Source organism: Anolis carolinensis, chromosome 5, assembly GCF_035594765.1.
Source record: "Anolis carolinensis isolate JA03-04 chromosome 5, rAnoCar3.1.pri, whole genome shotgun sequence".
Taxonomy (NCBI): Eukaryota; Metazoa; Chordata; class Lepidosauria; order Squamata; family Dactyloidae; genus Anolis; species Anolis carolinensis.
This window is the reverse complement of record NC_085845.1, coordinates 101,797,545-101,814,602: the sequence shown is the minus strand read 5'-3', so window position 1 is coordinate 101,814,602 and position 17,058 is coordinate 101,797,545. Positions and strand designations below refer to the sequence as shown.

Below are 17,058 nucleotides of genomic sequence, written 5' to 3'. Positions count from 1 at the left end.
CAGAATGACAAGAGCAAAACACAATAGTTGAATAGTTCAACTATTCAATTATGGGGATTAATCTGTAAGTCTGGCGCTCCAGAATAAATTTGAAGCTCTCTCCAGCATCAGTGATGATACAGAACAGTATAAAGTGCAACAGTGCTTGCATCAGGGAATGTGCAGGTGCCCCTGTAAGAATGGCCTCTACCAAACCTCCCGGAAGATGTATGGTAGTGTTAGGAGACTCCCTGCTGAAGGGAACAGAAACAGGAGTTTGATTACCTGACAGGATGATTTGAGAGATATACTGTCTACCTGGAGCAAAATCTGAGGTGCTGCAGAGAGGATGGCAAGGCCCAATAAGCCCTCAGACAGTTACCATTTCCTTCTGGGACACTGCAAGGTGTTACCTTCATCAGGTCAAATGAAATTATGTGGGTATGGTAGGAAGTTGAAAGACCTTGATGCCCAGTTTGTCATTTTATATCTCCTCCTAGTTCACGGACACAGTCCAGGAACAGAGAGAAGAATAAAAATGAATAGCTGGCTTCACAGACAATGTTGTAGAGCAGTGGTTCTCAACCTGGGGTCCCCAGATGGTTTTGGCCTACAACTCCCAGAAGTCCCAGCCAGTTTACCATCTGTTAGGATTTCTGGGAGTTGTATGCCAAAAACATCTGGGGACCCCAGGTTGAGAACCACTATTGTAGAGAGAACAGTTTTAGAGAGAATTGGGCAAAAAGTACAAGAACTCAGCAAAAGGGAAGAAATATACTTAAATTATCCCGGGAGGGGGGGGGGATAATCCCTGGTTTTCGGTGGCTCTACACCAAACTGGCTCAACCTGTGGACCTCCAAGTGTTTTGGAATTCAAATCCCAGAATACTAACCATTGGACGAGCTGGCTAAGGCTTCTGGTAGTTGGGGTACCAAACACCTGAAGGGCCACAGGTTGTAAACCACTGCTATGCACAAAGCATAGGAAATAAACAAGGTGAACTTGAACTCTTAATACAAATAAAATATGATATAATTGGTATCACTAACACCTGGTGGGATGAGTCCTATGTTTGGAATGTTGTAATAGAAGGGCGTAACCTATTTTGGAAAAATAGATCAAACAGGAAAGGAGAAATAGTGGCATTATATATCCAGGATATTTATACCTGTGTGAAGGTTTATGGTATAAATAATTCTCAATATTACTGAGCTCATTCTGGACTTTAAACTTCCTGATTCCATCCTTCTTTACTTCTGTTTCACCCATAAGGCTAACCTGTCCAGCTGATGTGACTTGGATTTGTTCAACTAAATCTGGATCTGATCTTTTGTATCAAAATGCAGAATATATAAAAGTATAAATAAAAATATATTTTCTTAATATTTTATGATGAATAATGCAAAAAAAAAAGCAAAGTATGTACAATGCAGTTGACTGAATATCTTATGTTTGTATTTGCTTGAAGGATGAACAGTCATTTTCCGTCCCAGACTGTTTATTCAAGATTATTTTTGTGGGAGAATCAAGTGTAGGAAAGACTTCCTTTTTAAGACGAGTTTGTGAAGATCGTTTTTCCTCTGGTACTGCTGCTACTGTTGGTAAGTAATCTCAAGAAGGAAGAAAATACACAATGATGCTTATTTCACTAACCTTTGTGCATGTTACAATAATGTTGGTATGTAACATTTATTTATGAAAAAACTAACAAACCAGATTAACTTTATTAATATGTGAAAACTGCAAAATACTAAGTGTTTCAAAAAAATAGACCCAATTTGAAATCACTATATCTCGGCAACCACAAGCTGCCGATGAATGAAAGGGGGGCAGATAGAGCAGAGCCAGTCCAACAATGAGGTGAATTAAGCGGTCGCTTGGGGCGCAAAACATACGGGGGCGCAGTCGAGACTGCTTTTTCTGTTGCTTTCTTGTAAAACATGATGTTTTGGTGCTTAATTTGTAAAATCTTAATGTAATTTGATGTTTAATAGGCTTTTCTTTAATCCCTCCTTGTTATCCAACATTTTCGCTTATCCAACGCTTTTATTTTTCAGTGATCGGTTTGGGGGGGGGGGCGCCAAAATTCTGTGGTCAGCAAAGAATACACACAAAGGGTCAGAAAAATTCTTAAAAGCAAGCTCAATGGAGGCAACACCATCAAGGCCATAAACACCTGGGCCATACCTGTCATAAGATATACTGCTGGCATTATAAATTGGACACAGGCGGAACTGGACAACTTGAACAGAAAAACAAGAAGACTCATGACCATTCATCATTCACTGCATCCCCGCAGTGATGTTGACCGGCTATATCTGCCTAGAAGATCAGGGGGCAGAGGACTCTTACAAGTAAAACAAGCAGTCAAAGAAGAAGAACATGCCCTGGCAGAATATGTAAAGCAAACTGAAGGGGGCCGGGCTGTGGCGCAGCTGTTGAGCAGCTGCCTTAAATCACTCTGACCATGAGGTCATGAGTTCGAGGCCAGCCCGTGGCGGGGTGAGCACCCGTCAATTAAAAATAAAAAATAGCCCCTGCTCGTTGCTGACCTAGCAACCCGAAAGATAGTTGCATCTATCAAGTAGGAGATAAGGTACCACTAATAAAAGTGGGGAGGCAAGAATAACTAATTTACGACCTGGAATGAGGAAGTGCCGTCAGTGTGGATGATGAAGCAGCTGCTCCCCCCTGTGGCCAGAATCGAACATCCCCTCAGAAGAACGTTAACTTGCCTCTGCGTGTGTCTCTCAGTCTCTGTTTGATGTGTTTATGGGCATTGAATGTTTGCCCTATGTGTGTTATAATGTGATCCGCCCTGAGTCCCCTTCGGGGTGAGAAGGGCGGAATATAAATACTGTAAATAAATAAATAAACGTGCTTTGATTGAAGTCAAAAATCAGAAACTCCTCAAAGCACAGTAGACAAAAAAAAATACAAGAAAACCACACTACAAACTAGAGCTGACAGCTGGCACAACAAAACATTGCATGGAAAGTTCCTTGACAAAATTGAAGAAAAAGCTGATAAGGAGAAGACCTGGCTATGACTCACGAATGGGACCCTGAAGAAGGAAACAGAAGGCCTTGCAGCCCAGGAGCAAGCTATCAGAACAAATGCAATTAAGGCTAAGATCGAAAAATCAGCTGATGACCCAAAATGCAGACTGTGCAAGGAAACCGACGAAACCATTGATAATCTCCTCAGCTGCTGTAAGAAAATTGCACAGACAGACTACAAACAGGGGCACAACTATGTGGCCCAAATGATTCATTGGAACTTATGCCTCAAGTACCACCTCCCAGCAGCAAAGAACTGGTGGGATCACAAACCAGCAAAGGTCGTGGAAAATGAACACGCAAAGATACTGTGGGACTTCCAAATCCAGACTGACAAAGTTCTGGAACACAACACACCAGACATCACAGTTGTGGAAAAGAAAAAGGTTTGGATCATTGATGTCTCCATCCCAGGTGACAGTTGCATTGACGAAAAACAACAGGAAAAACTCAGCTGCTATCAGGACCTCAAGATTGAACTTGATTGGAAGACTCTGGCAGAAACCAATGCAGGTGGTCCCAGTGGTGATGGGCACACTGGGTGCCGTGCCAAAAGATCTCAGCCGGCATTTGGAAACAATAGACATTGACAAAATTACAATCTGCCAACTGCAAAAGGCCACCCTACTGGGATCTGCGCGCATCATCCGAAAATACATCACACAGTCTTAGACACTTGGGAAGTGTTCGACTTGTGATTTTGTGATACGAAATCCAGCATACCTATTTTGTTTGCTGTGTCATACAATATAATAATAATAATAATAATAATAATAATAATAATAATAATAATAATAATAATAATTTTCCCTTCTTCAATGCCAAACTCCATGCTAATATCAGTGCTAAAAATTCAGTGTTAATCTGAATAATAATAATAATAATAATAATAATAATTATTATTATTATTATTATTATTATTACCTTAGTGAGATATTTGAAAGAACTGTAGCAATTGTTCATTAAATGTACACATTATTCTAGACATTAATATAACTCCAGTATCTAAAAAGAACACTTATAATTGCATAGTTGGAACAGTAAAAAATAATTGATTAAACCAAATGCTGCAATTATGTTTCCTTGATCTCAATGGGGTTTACTTCTGAGCAGATATATATACGAGTCTGAGCATATGTAAAGATGAATATAAGTATTTATAATACTTTTATATTCTTAATCAGGCTTCTATAATCCAAAAGGAGCACACAGATCTCAAACAACTGGACTTTCTTATCTTTACAGGTGTGGATTACAGTGTGAAAACAGTAGCGGTGGATAATAGGCGCATAGTGCTGCAACTGTGGGACACTGCTGGACAGGAAAGGTACCAACATCCCCTTGTGTACTACCACAACATATCCCATCCGGAAGGCAGCTGATACTTTGAAGGCACACTCACAGATAGTATCTTGGATCAATTTGGAATAAGATCCTTTTAAAGCATTTGATTCCAGGAAGCTAATTCATTAGAGCCAGGGAAAGGCAGTGTTATAGAGCTAAAGCCTAAGGCATTTGCATCATGGTCTGCTTTGGATAAATAAATTAGAATATGTAGTTGTTAATATGGATTCAGATAACAAGCTGTGAAGGTGGGAGGACCAATATGAACAAGATCTTGAGATGTACCCATAGTTCCTTGAAAGAAAGGATGGGCACTATATAACAAAAATGATAGCTTGTCATAGTCAGGAATGTAGCGGGTGAGAACGTATCTGCTTCCTGATATGACCCGTTTGCTTAAATCATGGGTCATTCATTTACTCTACATTTCAGTTTTGTGACAAACAATTGCTCTGTTGCCTTTAGCCATGGTATGGTTGTGGGACTACTGAGATTATGTATTTGTAGGTACCGCAGCATCACCAAGCAGTTCTTCCGAAAAGCTGATGGAGTCATTGTGATGTATGATATAACTACAAGAGAAACATTTTTGGCTGTGAAGCAGTGGTTAGTGAGCATTGAGGTAAGTCTTAGATGTTGCTTTGGGTTCTACTAAGTACTTCGAGTGACAAAGCTTACCCAGGTTTCATTATTGTTAGAAAGAAAAGTGGTTGGAGACATGAATTTCTCTAGTCACTGAGTTTATTTGCAAATAAACAAGATGGAGAACAGGTGGATATACACAATTTAATTTTCAAGTAGAAAGAAGAAACAGGTCTACAGGTTGTGCATCTCTTATTCAAAATGGATGGGACAAGAAGTATTCCATATTTTGGATTTTCTTCAGATTTTGGAAGCTTTGTTGTTGCTTCCGACTCTTCGTGACCTCATGGACCAGCCCACACCAGAGCTTCCTGTCGGCTGTCACCGCCCCCAGTTCCTTCAAGGTCAAACCGGTCACTTCAAGGATCCCATCCATCCATCTTACCCTTGATTGGCCTCTCTTCCTTTTTCCTTCCATTTTCCCCAGCATCATGACCTTTTCCAAGCTTTCGTGTCTTCTTATTATGTGGCCAAAGAACTTCATCTTTGCCTCTAATATCTTTCCTTCCAGTGAGCAGCCGGGCATTATTTCCTGGAGTATGGACTGGTTGGATCTTCTTGCGGTCCAAGACACTCTCAGGATTTTCCTCCAATACCACAGTTCAAAAGCTTTATATATGACATAATGACAAAAGCTTTATATATACATAATGACAAGTCTGGACACAAAAGTTGCTTATATTTCATATACACTTTATACCCATTTCTGAAGGTAATTTTATAGAAAATATTTTTGATTGTTTTATGTATGAAACAAAGTTTAAAAAGCAAACATGTCACTATCTCAGCTACTAAGGTAAAGGTAAAGGTTTTTTCCTGATATTAAGTCTAGTTGTTTCTGACTCTGGGGGTTGATGCTCATCTCCATTTCTAAGCTGAAGAACTGGAGTTGTTTGTAGACATCCCCAAGGTCATGTGGCCGGTATGACTGCAGGGAGCACGTTACCTTCCCGTCGGAGCAGTACCTATTGATGTACTCACATTTGCATGTTTTCAAACTGCTAGGTTGACAGAAGTTAGGGCTAACTGTGGGAGTTCAGCTCGCTCTTCATATTTGAACTGGGAACCTTTCAGTCAGCAAGTTCAGCAGCTCAGTGGTCTAACCGGCTGTGCCACCGGGGGCTAAACAGCTATTAGTGAGGATAATTTTGGAGTATTGTGGATTTTGGAATGCTGGATAAGGAATTCTCAACTGTCTCTTTTTCCTTCTGTTTGAATCTACCCCCCACCCACCCTTCTTTTGCATTAACTCATGCTAATGTAGCTTTGAATAATTAGGCTCTCACCATCAAGAGCTGCATTTCTTCAACATTCAGAACCATTTATCTACAGTTTTCCTAAAAGCTGGCATTGTTGACCGTTGACTATTAAAGAGCTTTTATATTTTGTCAAAAGTGTGAAGTGTGAATGAGACAAATGCATAGCTGCAAGAGTCAGCCTTGCCTGGGCAGCAAAACTCTATAAGACCACAGCCCATGGTCAGAGACTGAATTCATTTCTTTACCTTTCTGCTAATATATTCATGTGAATAATGTCCATGTCTTCTCTCTAAGCATCTGAACAAACTACTATTTTTTTACTTCTCTTCATCAAATGTTGACTCTACTTTGCAATAAAATAAACATTGTGTGTCGATGCCCTACTGGGAGCTGTCTATACTCACTTTCATGCTAATTTGGGTTTTTCTTAAGGTTTTCTTGATGTTTCACCTGCTGTTCATTTTTCATAGGAGGCAACAGGGGAGAACATTCCTATCCTTCTGCTTGGTAATAAAACTGATAAGGAAAAAGAACGTGAAGTTCCCCATGGATTAGGAAAACACCTAGCCCAGGTAAACTAAGTAGGAAAATTCTGAGGAACTCATCATCATCACTGGGTGAACCCTGAGAACAACTTTAAAATACATTTTAATGTTATTTATTGTGCCAAAAGTGAATCGAGGGTATAGTTATAATGTATTTTAAAAAAGACAAAGTTTAAAACTTGGTTTTATATTAGATTTCCTTTGACCAGAAGCTGGCCACTTGCAGTGCCTCTTGTGTCACTGTGAGAAGGTGCATTGTGCATGGGGCACGTCACAAACCGCATTGTAGTAAGTGGCCTGTGGTTTGTTCTTTTCCACATTTGCATGTTGTGGACTGCACTTTGTAGTCCCATTTCTTAATATTGGCTTTGCATCTTGTGCTGCCAGAGCCCAATCTTCCAAGCCGCTCAGTCTTCTGTGTGCCCAGGAGGGAATTTCTCATCCAGTATCAGCCATGGATTGGGGTTCTGGATTTTAACCTGCCACTTTTAGACTCTCGTTTGTTGAGGTATTCCTGCGAGTATCTCTGTAGATCTTAGGAAGCTATTTCTTGATTTAATGCATTGGCTTGCTGGCTGGGATGGGCTGGAGAAGTCACTGCCTTGGTCCTTTCATTATTGGCTGTTACTTCCTGACGGATGTCAGGTGGTGCAATACCGTCAAAACAGTATAATTTCTCTAGCGGTGTAGGACGTAGACATCCTGTGATAATGGGGCATGTCTCATTAAGAGCCACGTCCACTTTTAATGTGGTTAGATGTATTCCACACTGGGCATGCATATTTAGCAGCAGAGTAGCAAAGTGCAAGGCCAGCTGTCTTCACTGTATCTGGTTGTGATACCCAGGTTGTGCCAATCAGCTTTCGTATGATATTATTTCTGGCACTCCCTTTTTACTTGATATTCAAGCAGTGCTTTTTGTAAGTCAGAGCACGGTCCAGGGTAACTCCCAGGTATTTTGGTGTGCTGCAATGTTCCAGTGGACGAAGCAACAAGAAGTGACACTAGAAAATAATTTATTTAAAGTACAGTAGAGTCTCACTTATCCAACATAAACGGGCCGTCAGAATGTTGGATAAGTGAATATGTTGGATAATAAGGAGAGATTAAGGAGAAGCCTATTAAACACCAAATTAGGTTATGATTTTACAAATGAAACACCAAAACATCATGATATACAACAAATTTGACAGAAAAAGTAGTTAAATATGCAGCAATGCTACAGAGTAATTACTGTATTTACAAATTTAGCACCACAATATCATGATGTATTTGAAAACATTGACTACAAAAATGCGTTGGATAATCCAGAACGTTGGATAAGCGAATGTTGGATAAGTGAGATTCTATTGTAAAGGTGTTGCCTTTATCAGAGTACTTTTGGCAAAGAGCTGGCTGCACTGTTCCTTTCTCCCCAGAGCAATGAGGTCCCTAGATGCCCCATTCACTTACTCAATCAATTGATCAACCAATCAATCAAACTGTTTATTGTGATAGCCAAAGGCCATGGCAAGGAACTATAAAATGTACAGAACAGAACATCAGAGATAAAAAAAATAAAAGACACTACACAAAGTTATTATCATGCCCACAGAGAGAATAAAAACAGAATTCAGAATTTGTCTCCAATGAAATTCATTTCTTTAGTTTTGTTAACCATTCTCCAATGTTTTATCTATCTATTCTAGGATTACAATTTAATATTTTATGAATGCAGTGCCTTATCAGGAGACAACACCAACAAGTCTATACTTCACTTGGCGAGGTAAGTAAGTGGTACTCATTCAAAATCAACATGGGTTTCTCAAAACGAAGTCATACCAGATGACCCATATCTCTCTTTTTAAGTACATGCTTGATAGATGAAGGGAATGATGTGGATATAGCATATCTTGATTTCAGTAAGGTCTTTGACAAGGCTCTCCATAGCATTGTCACAAAGAAGTTAGTAAAATGTGGCCTAGACAATGCTACTGTTAGCTAGACTGGAAATTGGTTAATTGGCTGAACCCAAAGGGTTCAGTCAATGGCTCCTCTTAATCCTGGAGAGAAATGACCAGTGGGGTGCCACAGGGTTTTGTTATGGGCCAATTCCTATTCAACATCTTTATCAATGCTTTGGATGATGTAATAGAAGTCATACTCATCAAATCTGCAGATGACCAAATTGGGAGGGATAGGTTAAAAACCCCAGACGACAGGATCAGAACACAACATGAATTTAAAGGATTAGAGATCTACACTTACCAGGGGAAAAATGAAATGCACGGATAAACGATGGGTGACCTGTGTGATGTGTTAAATGAATTTTGAAGTCTTAGTAAACTAATGTGATGCAGCAGCGTAACAAGTCAATGTGATTCTAGGTTGATTCTTCCTCCCCAATATTTTTTAAAAAGAGGGAATATTGTTTATTTGTTAGTTGGAGTTGGCAGGGATGGGGGGATATATTGGGTTGAAATGTCATGGGATTACTCCTATATTGCTAGATTCATTTGTTTGACTTTGATTTTAATCTCTGTGTTTGTTTTATTTTTAATTTTTTGTGTATAGGTAATGTCTAGTTGACATTCTAGTCTAGTTGAGTCCGACTCTGGGGGGTGGTGCCCATCTCCATTTCTAAGTCAAAGAGCCAGCATTGTCCGTATACCCCTCCTAGGTCATGTGGTTGGCATGACTGCATGGAGTGCTGTTACTTTCCCGCTGAAGTGGTACCTATTGATCTACTCACATTTGCATGTTTTCGAACTGCTAGGTGGCAGAAGCTGTGCTATCAATGGGAACTTACCCTGTCCCGCTGCCAATCTGCTACCAAGCACAATTCAAGGTGCCGGCTTTAGCCTATAAAGCCCTAAACGGTTCTGGCCCAGCTTACCTGTATTTCCCTCTACGAATTTTCTTCTTTTAATGTCTGTTTGAATTGTGCACTGTTTTTAAGGCATCAAATAATTGCCTATGTGTAAAGCCACCTTGAGTCCCCTTTTGGGTTGAGAAAGGCAGGATAGAAATGTCATAAATAAATAAATAACATAAATAAAGAAACAGAGGGAAGCAGTTGGAAAATTCACGAAACATAGGTCTATGTCTGGCTGTTAGCTAAGATGGTTAAGAAGAATTTCCACAACATATGCAACAACTCATGTTTACAGTTTAGATACTGGAGTGGTGGGCTACATAGCTCATGGAGCCTGTTCAGAAAATCAATTCTTACATTGCTTTCTTTAGGATTCTGAAAGAACAAGAAGACAAAGTGAAGGAAAAAACTGTTCAGCTACATCAAGACTTCAAGAAAAAATCTTGTTGTTTGAAACAATAGAAGGCATTCTCCCTCTAACTAATCAACCTGATCATCTTTCTTTGGGTTTCATCATCACATCCATTTCATACTACAGCATGAGAAATGACATGCTGGGAATAATTATAGCTCTGTTCCTGAATGGGTGAAAAGCTGGGTGAAGATAGGGACCATTACTAGCTAATTGAATTGTTGTACTTAAACAATTGTTATTGAAAACATGCCTCCTCCTCCTGACGAAACACAAACAAACAGAGATATAATTAATATTAATTTATATTATTTTTTTTCTTTTCTCAAGATTCGCAATTCTGAAGTGTCGCTCCATTTCAATTGGGGAGAAGCCCAGCTAGCTATATCTCCTCCTGTAAATAAAATCTACTTTGATGAAATTAAATCAATTGTATAAGATGAAATCAAATGGAATCAAATATTTTAAAGGGTAATTGAGGGTGCTTCCAGACAGCACAAAATGCAGGTTTTAAATGGGGGTTAAAAAATCCCGGGAGCTGACAGTAGTGCCCCAAACAGACCTGTCAGTTCCAGGATTTATTCCCCTTGCCGTCCTCAAAGGCTCCCTCTGTATTGGAACGAGATGGAAGGCAGATGAGGGACATCCAGCAGAAGGGTTTTTTAAAAATCACTCTGTTATGCACTGGACCATATTTGCACACATGTGAATATCTTTAATATCCAAATCCAAATTTATTTAATGCTTAGACCATAGGTCTTTCGCATGCAAGACAAACAAACAAATACACAAAAGCCAGACCATCAAATACAATATAAAACATGCCATTAAAACCCTATATAAATCATTAAAACATTAAAATGCTGAAAATATCAATGTCAGCATATGCCCTTCAAATACTGCATATTTCATGGATTAGCACCAACATAATTAAAAACAAGATAAAACCAAGTAAGTACAGTATTATTAAAATCCAAGCAGGGAACACCTTGGATATAAAAACCACTATTAGTTAAAAGCATCCCCAGCACAGTCAACCGCGACATTGGAGATCAGTTTTGCCCGGATTTTCTGAGCTGCTGCCATCTTACCTCCTCAATATCTTTAATATAAATATAATTAGATTCGTATGTGCTCATATAAGGTTCAGCACACAATGGAGTTAATTTTTTTTTAAAAAAACTTCCACTGGCTTTTTTTCTCTTCCCCCAATTGTTGATTCAAATTGCTCTCACTTTGTGCTGTCTTTAAATCAGCTATGTGTCCATTTCACAACTCGATGAGCTGATCAGCTGTTTTGGGCTGTTTAAAAGCGCAAGTGCACTGGAGCAATCTTCACAGGGGGAGGGAAGGAAATAATGTGCTTTTTGCGAGTGCAGAATTATACAGTGATACTAATATGCACATTTTCCGACCGAAATCAAGATAAAAAGGGACCTTTTAACCCTGTGAATCAGCACAGATTTACAGTGAATCAGCACAGATTTACCGCTAGCCTCATGTATCCACCCACCTTTAACCTGGTAACTTCGTTTTTAGATGCTGTGTAGATGGGCCCTGAAACTGTAAATGTATAATCTGGTTTTACTTAATCCCCTGCCTGGGAACAGGTAATGGCTAAGCCAGCTAATGTATACATGTCTAAAAGCCCTAACTACGTTGATGGGATTTCCTTTGTATATATGTAAACTGCAACTCTAGCCTCATGTATCCACCCACCTTTAACCTGGTAACTTCGTTTTTAGATGCTGTGTAGATGGGCCCTGAAACTGTAAATGTATAATCTGGTTTTACTTAATCCCCTGCCTGGGAACAGGTAATGGCTAAGCCAGCTAATGTATACATGTCTAAAAGCCCTAACTACGTTGATGGGATTTCCTTTGTATATATGTAAACTGCAACTCTCCTTTCATAAACAGATCACTTCGGGGGGCTAGACAGGAAATGCACACCCGTGCCCCAATCCCAGGCTGGTATTTTTCCTATCTTTCTATCTTTTAACACGAGGAAGGCTTGCCTACATTTTTAAAACTGCTCACATATTTATTTGAGAATCGTTCATAAATTTATACAGTCTTCCATACACACTGTGTGATCTTAACATATATGCTTATTAATAAAGGATAAACTGGATATACTGAAGCTGAATAACAATATATGCGCTCACATGATCAAGGGCATATGAGGCTGAGACCATCAGGAGAGGATAATACCAGCATGTAATTATAATATCATGTAGCATATTTTCTTGGCTTCCTGATAGGGTTGATACGTTGCTAAACAAAAGTGCACAGATTACCTTTATATACCTTCCATTGAACTGTTAATATTTGCATAAAAACCCATTGTGTTCTCTGAGCATCTTACTTTGTATTTACATGGACTGGACATTTAAATCAATCATGATGCTATTTTACCCTTTTCATTGACAAATTCTTGGACTCATATTCCGCACAGGGGCGGCTCTTTGAATGGACTTGGACTTTAAACCCACTAACCACAGCTTTTCTTTTTTGTTCCCCGCCACTATCCTTTGGACGGTGACATCAGGAGGGTTCCCCAGCCAACAGGAGCTCAATCAAAACCAGGCCAGCTTTTCAGCCAATCAGGGGAGGGTGCGAGTATTTTGAATGGCTACCAAAGAGAATAAAATGTTCTGTACTTCTCTGTAAATCTTATATTGGTTCTTTTAGAACTGAGACTGTACTGACATCTTATCTGGCCGGATTGAATAAACTTCTTTTTGTTGCCTTCAAACTCAGTTCATGTCTTGAATCTGGCTCCTTGATAGTAACTAAGGGTTCTTTATCAGTGTAATGTCAATATATGTTGTACAAGTTTAAAATGTCCATGCTGCTAATTGTGAAAGAGTTAATCTTTGGGACATTATGAAGCATGTGTAGAACAGACAAGGAAGATGCTGCAATAGACAAGGAGGCTGGACACTGAATTAATGAGCTGATAACAGGCTGGCTATAAATAGACAACATTGTCCTGTCTCTTTTTGTTATTGCAATGAATGTAAATAAAGATAAGAGATGCTTGTAGGAGCAGAAACAACTTCTGAAGTAAGTTAATTGGATAAGAAGCAAGTTGAGCATATTACCATGATATTCTTCACTATGGTCAAGTAAAATAACTAATGTGAATAAATTCTTCACTCTGGACACATTTATGCTAGTCAAGTAATGTGAGGTGAAAACAGCAATGGAAGAAGTCAAGCAAATGTGCAGCTGGTCACATGTAAAGTCCAGGATCCAGGTGAAGGCCTGGGCAGTGTTTATATGCACTGAAGTGTCCAACTCCTATCTGGTTCCAGGATCCACAGTATCTATGGCTTCATAACCTTGGATGATTTGGTTTCTTTTTCAACTCCCCCTGCCACAATGTGCATGTGCAGATAGCTGGAGCGCACATTCCTTAACAAGATTTCATCATTTGATGTGGTTTACATGTGAATGATGCACATTATGAGGTCCATTTTGGAATATCCTGCAATTTTGCTTATGCTGATTTAAGGTGTCTCAAGCCATGTCCCTGCACATGTTTCCACCATGTATTTGAACACTGTGTTTTGGAGATGCCTTCAATCAATGTTACGTGGTCCATGTAGATGAGCTGCAATTCCTAGGAGCCCGAACCAGCATAGACAGTGAGGTACAACTAGCTCTTTGTATCCACAGATTCTATATCCATGGATTATACCATCCATGACTTGAAAAAACATTTTAAAATCCCAAAAGGAAACTTTGTTTTGGCCATTTTATACATTTTAATACACTATTGTGTGTCATTGGACTGGAGCATCCACTAATTTTGGTATGCACAGGGGGTCTTGCAACCCCCAGAAGATACCAAGAATCCAATGTATTGTGAATTTTAGAAAATTATATACAGTGTTCCCTCACTACTTCATGGTTCACTTTTCGTGGATTCGCTATTTCACGTTTTTTCAATAAACTCTAAAAGACTATTATAAATCATAAAAACTTACAATTTACAGTCCGAGGAAGAGGCCAAAGGGATAGAAAAGGAGTTCAAGCGGCAACAGGAGGAGGAGGCGATGTATCAACACACGATTGGTTAATAAAGACTTAAAATAGTGTACAACTACTAAAATAATGTATAAATATTAACAATAACCATCATCATCATTTTCTCCCAGCTTTCCCATGCAACACAAGGCACAGACAAATCATGGAAGGAAGGGAAAAGAAGGGAAAGGAAGGAAAGGACCCGGAAAAGCTATTTTAAAAAATGAAATTGTTCTGGCAAAGTAAAAACTCAGTGAGCAAAAGCAAAAGGTAATGCTTTCACATTAGAGAATTGGCCAAACATCCAGCTCATTACCAAAAATCACTCCCCCACCATCTCTTCAAATGTTTGAAAAGAATGCTGGCCCACACACTTAAATTACACAAAGAATGCTCTATCCCATACTTAAAGCCGAATGAATGTGATGAGAACTATGGCTTCCCAGATTTTAAGTGTAGCACTCAGTGGAATTTAATACATGTGATAAAGTGGTATAGGTCCTGAAGTGATGTTTACACCCTTTCTGTTTATATACTCTAGATCTTTCCTGATTCCTGGCTGGGTGGTAATTGTTTAGGTCCTCTCCCCCTCCCCCTTTTGAAGATGGAGGCAACATTTGCTTTCCTCCAATCTGCCCTGGCACCTTGAATTCATTTAATTAGCCAGATATTCATGTACTGCCTCTTTAACTATGCTGTGTGCAGCATTCCCCCTCTTGCATCCTCTGCTCCATCATCCCAAATCATCATCAGTAACCTTTAGGTTTTATGGATAACTTTTCGTATTCAGTTGGCTATGATAACCCAGATGCTATTTGGGATTGATATTTCTTTAAAATATCTGTGGAACTAGGGAACATCCAAATGAGAGTCTATATTGCATGGATAAAAATAAACTGTCAGCATGATATCTAGTAACTCACTCTGACACGAAGACCTTGATTTCCTCTCTTATATTAGGAAAGGCTTCAGGGTTGGTTGTAATAACTTCATAAATTCTGACAGCCAAGATAAAACTGCTGTTTTTCTTCTCTCTATTCTTTTTTTTCCATATTAATAATTCTGGCCACCTATCTGTTGTGGGGAAAGGGCAATGACAGCCCAATACTGTAAAAAGGTGACAAAGGATCCATCAAATTATAGTCATATCCTGGCTATTTAAATACAAAGCTTACCACTTGGAGAGGGAGTTAACATATTTTGGAGAATGGCCTTAAAATGCAAGTTCTTGCTATTGTTGTTATAACAGTAGTAGTAGCATTCCATATAATCCAGTTTAAAGTAGAAAACATGGGATCAGATCCTGGGATAAAGTGCCCTGAGTCCACATTGTCATATAATTCACTTCAATGTAGATTTTATACAGCTGTGTGGAAGGGACCATACTCTTTTAGAGTAAAGGATTGAAGAGAAAAAGGACCCCATAGAAATCGGGCCTGAAGAAGGGTGTCTTGTGTGTCCTCCAAGCAGATGATTGAACTGGAGAAGAAGTGGAAGGAGGTGATGCTCCTGCGTGTTGAAATTAGCAACCTTCATCAAGTCTCTACTAGTAATTTGTTTGTATATGATTTGGTTTGCTTACTGTATTGCATATGTATGTTTAGGTATACAACTTTCCCTTTACTCTATGTTTCTTGAGGTTGTGGGAGGGGCTGCAGACCACATGATCAGATCTGGGATTGCTGAGATCTGAGACTCCATTTCAGAACTCAGAAATGCTTTAGCCATGAGAGGCTTTAGACTTCAGACTGATTAGAGCAGCAACTCCATCAGACGCCATGCAGACTTTGAACTGTTAAGAGCAAACTCATGTTGCTCTTCATTATAGGAAAGATGTCCTGTGTTATCTGCACAAAGAAAGTCCTTCAAACCTATCTGTAACTGGACTGACAAATTATGTAGCTGCATGCTTTTTTTATTGTGTCAGAAGTAACTTGAGAACATAGTGCAAGTTGCTTCTGGTGTGAGAGAATTGGCCATCTACAGAGACGTTGCCCAGGGGATGAACAGGTGTGTTGCTGGGAGGCTTCTCTCATGTCCCGACAAACTAGAGCTGACAGACTGGAGTTCACCCATCTCAAAGATTTGAACTGACAAACTTCAGGCCAGCAACTCAACCTTCAGGTCAGCAGTTCAGGTCAGCTGGCACAAGGGTTTAACCCCTTGTGCCATCGCGGCTCCTACTTGTATGCTGAATACAGTACAACCTTCATGTGCTGAATACATGAAGGTTGTGAATAAACCTGATATGTTACAACTGCACCATTAAAACAATTAAAAGCCATTGAATCCATAAGGTAAAGGTAAAGGTTTTCTCCTGACGTTAAGTCCAGTCGTGACCGACTCTGGGGGTTGGTGCTCATCTCCATTTCTAAGCCGAAGAGCCGGCGTTGTCCGTAGACACCTCCAAGGTCATGTGGCTGGCATGACTGCATGGAGCGCCGTTACCTTCCCGCCAGAGTGGTACCTATTGATTTACTCACATTTGCATGTTTTCGAACTGCTAGGTTGGCAGGAGCTGGGGCTAACAGCGGGCGCTCATTCTGCTCACAGGATTTGAACCTGGGACCTTTTGGTCCGCAAGTTCAGCAGCTCAGTGCTTTAACACACTGTGCCACCAGGGGCTCCATACAACAAGTTAAATCATGTGATCCATAGGCGTAGTCCAGGGCCATTCCATAAGTCAGTTTTGTATCTAATTATTGCACTAGATTTTTGAAGGCTTGGTCAAAGAGCCACATTTTCTCTTTTTTCTGGAAGGTCAGGAAGGAGGGAGCTAATCTAATCTCTCTGGGGAGGAGTTCCATAGCTGAGGGGCCACTAGTGAGAAGGCTCTGTCTCTTGTCTCCGCCTTTCCAGATGATCTTAAATTCCAAGATGATTCATAGAGGGAGTTATGTTCAGACAAGTAAGCTGGGCCAGAACTGTT

At 39.7% G+C, this 17,058-nt stretch overlaps 1 protein-coding gene across 1 annotated transcript in view; it reads left to right on the top strand.

Annotated features, from left to right (window-relative positions):
- cracr2a (calcium release activated channel regulator 2A) overlaps positions 1-11,788 on the top strand; it is a 40,953-nt gene extending 29,165 nt beyond the window's left edge. Inside the window, exons 12-17 of the mRNA XM_008111340.3 lie at positions 1,449-1,581; positions 4,285-4,366; positions 4,891-5,005; positions 6,755-6,856; positions 8,518-8,594; positions 10,055-11,788. Of these exons, the coding sequence (XP_008109547.2) occupies positions 1,449-1,581; positions 4,285-4,366; positions 4,891-5,005; positions 6,755-6,856; positions 8,518-8,594; positions 10,055-10,145 (600 nt within the window). The 3' untranslated portion in view covers positions 10,146-11,788. The remainder of the gene's footprint in view (positions 1-1,448; positions 1,582-4,284; positions 4,367-4,890; positions 5,006-6,754; positions 6,857-8,517; positions 8,595-10,054) is intronic.
- Positions 11,789-17,058: the final 5,270 nt, after the last annotated feature.